This window comes from Dendrobates tinctorius, unplaced genomic scaffold, assembly GCF_039654945.1.
Source record: "Dendrobates tinctorius isolate UK_male_01 unplaced genomic scaffold, ASM3965494v1 ptg000158l, whole genome shotgun sequence".
Taxonomy (NCBI): Eukaryota; Metazoa; Chordata; class Amphibia; order Anura; family Dendrobatidae; genus Dendrobates; species Dendrobates tinctorius.
Window position 1 is genome coordinate 16,304,530 of NW_027361825.1, and position 2,468 is coordinate 16,306,997.

Below are 2,468 nucleotides of genomic sequence, written 5' to 3' on the forward strand. Positions count from 1 at the left end.
TGGATTTATGTTGTGCCTTACTGGGGGGTCCAAATAAAGTCCTCAGTACCAATAACGATCCTCCAGATCAATCCTGGCTTCAGTACAGCCCACACTGGCACTCCGGTCTCTTCACAGGAGGGCAGATGATGTGGGGTGATGTTCCTCAGCTTCTGCTGCACTGCAGCCATCCAGACTTGTAAAAGCTTACTTCTTCTGTCCTCTTTGGACCAGAGTCCTGCTTTTTGTCTCAAAATGGGCACCCAAACTTCATAAATAAAATAGGGTCCAGCAAGGTTATTTTAGTTAACCCTATGCACGCTTATTTTGTAGCTTTAGAATGTGACTGTGGGAGCTTAGAGCTCTTGCTGCCTGCATGCTCAGAGCCTAGGCCACGCCCCCCTAGACACCCTTTTTCAACCAAATATCAAGTCACTGCTTATTGTAACACTGATTCTCTTTGTTTCCTCAGGCACAGAATGCACAACTAATACTTGGATTCTCCGTCTCCTTGCTGACCAAAGATGATCTTCGCACCGACCAACCAGAAGCATCTAAACATATTGGTTTTCTTTCTTTTCGTGTTCCTCATATCCTTTATAGTGAATCGTGAAAGCATTACCTCGGGGGTGTCAACAAATCTTCAAAAGTTGATTTGTAGCAGAAACCAGACCCAAAACAAGTCAGAAATTAAAAGCATCAACTCCCCAAAGAAACCTGTTATATATGAGGATATTGTTGTCCTCATTTGGAAGTGGCCTTGGGGATATGTATCCCCATTGGATAAGTGCCCCGAATATGGTATACTGGGATGCAACCTGACAATAAACAGAAGTCTTTATAGCGTTGCCGATGCAGTCTTCATTCATCACGCAGATATCATGTATGACAAAAGGTCATTGCCCCAAGAACCAAAGCCTAATTTCCAGCGTTGGATCTGGTACAATATGGAGCCACCACGGATTATCCAGAACTTGAAAATGTTGGATAACCTATTCAACCTAACCATGACTTTTCGGAAGGATTCAGATATATACTATCCATATGGTCAGATGACACCATTAAAAATTAAGGGTAAGAACTTCACCATTCCCACAAAATCAAAGCTGGTTGCTTGGGTCGTCAGTAAATGGTACCCTGGTTCCCCCCGTATAGCGTATTATGATGAACTAAAGAAATACATCTCTATTGATATTTATGGAGCACATCACATGAAACTGAGCTGGGCTGATTTCCATGCCACCATAACCCAGTATAAATTCTACTTGGCTTTTGAGAATTCAATCTACAAGGATTATATCACAGAGAAGCTATGGTTCAACGCTTTTGGATCATGGGCGGTTCCAGTTGTCTTGGGAACATCTCGGAAAAACTATGAACGCTTTGTCCCTGCGGATGCCTTCATTCACGTTGACGATTTCCCAAGTCCTAAGGAATTGGCTGCCTATCTTCTAGAGTTGGACAAAGATGATGAGAAATATAGGAAATATTTTAACTGGAGATTTCAATACCGTGTCGCTCATAATAAAGGTCCATCATATATGTACTGTAGCATTTGTGAAATTATCAGACAAAGTCCAGTTTATCAGATCATTCACAGTGTGGAAAAATGGTTTCTGGAAGACGTGTAATTTTCTAAAATCTGGAAGGATGATGACAGATAAGAATACCTGCTTGTAGGTCCTGTCCATCAAAATCGGAGTTACAAAAACAGCTAAGTGTAGTTGTGCTACTCTGTTTGTGTAATTTCCATAGAAATGAATATAACAAGAAACTGCACAGCACAGTGAATTAAGTGATGGAAATTACGCCAACAGCGTAGGTCACATTTCTAGGCTTTCTCCTACTAATTTCCACAGGAATTACACAAACAGCTGCTCTGGGCTGTTTATGCAACCCTGATTCTGGTAGCTGGAACTTATAGCTGTGCTTGGCTGTTTTTGCAACCCCACTATTGGTGGCCGGGACATAGAAGCAGTCATTTCTACCTAGGCAATGAAAGGCAAATAATGAAAGAACCATTTAAGAATGCTCAATGGGCAAAGGTGGTTTGTTAAAGTATTAAGCAAATGCACGTTTATGGTTATATGAGCAAGTCCACATTTTCCATTTGCTAGTAGCATGTTTGATGCTCTGTTTTTGGATGAAGTTAAAATATATCTTTTGGAGAGACTTGGTGCGCTCTTTAGACCTGCCAGCATTTTTTTTTATCTCATTACAGAATGCTGTAAATAAGCCCCTGATGGCAGTGACCGCATCTCATAGGCCAAAAATGAGGTGACAGATTCCCTTTAAGGTTTATTTAACCTCTGTCTGTGGTGATTTTATCCAATCCTTGTGGCTTTTATATTCTAAGGCCTGTTTCACACTTCAGTTTTTTGACGTCAGTCAAAATCTGCCGTTTTGCAAAAAAAGGATCTGCCTTTTTTTTGGCGGATCCGTTTTTTTTTCCCATTGACTTGCATTGCGGCGGATTTTGACGGATGGTC

General features: G+C 41.2%; 1 protein-coding gene across 1 annotated transcript; it reads left to right on the plus strand.

Moving 5' to 3' along the window:
• The first annotated feature begins 461 nt into the window (after window positions 1-461).
• Window positions 462-1,610, plus strand: LOC141051686 (3-galactosyl-N-acetylglucosaminide 4-alpha-L-fucosyltransferase FUT3-like). The gene has a single exon (XM_073548680.1). The coding sequence runs from the start codon at window positions 504-506 to the stop codon at window positions 1,608-1,610; it is 1,107 nt and encodes a 368-aa protein (XP_073404781.1). The 5' UTR covers window positions 462-503.
• The last annotated feature ends 858 nt before the right edge of the window (window positions 1,611-2,468 follow it).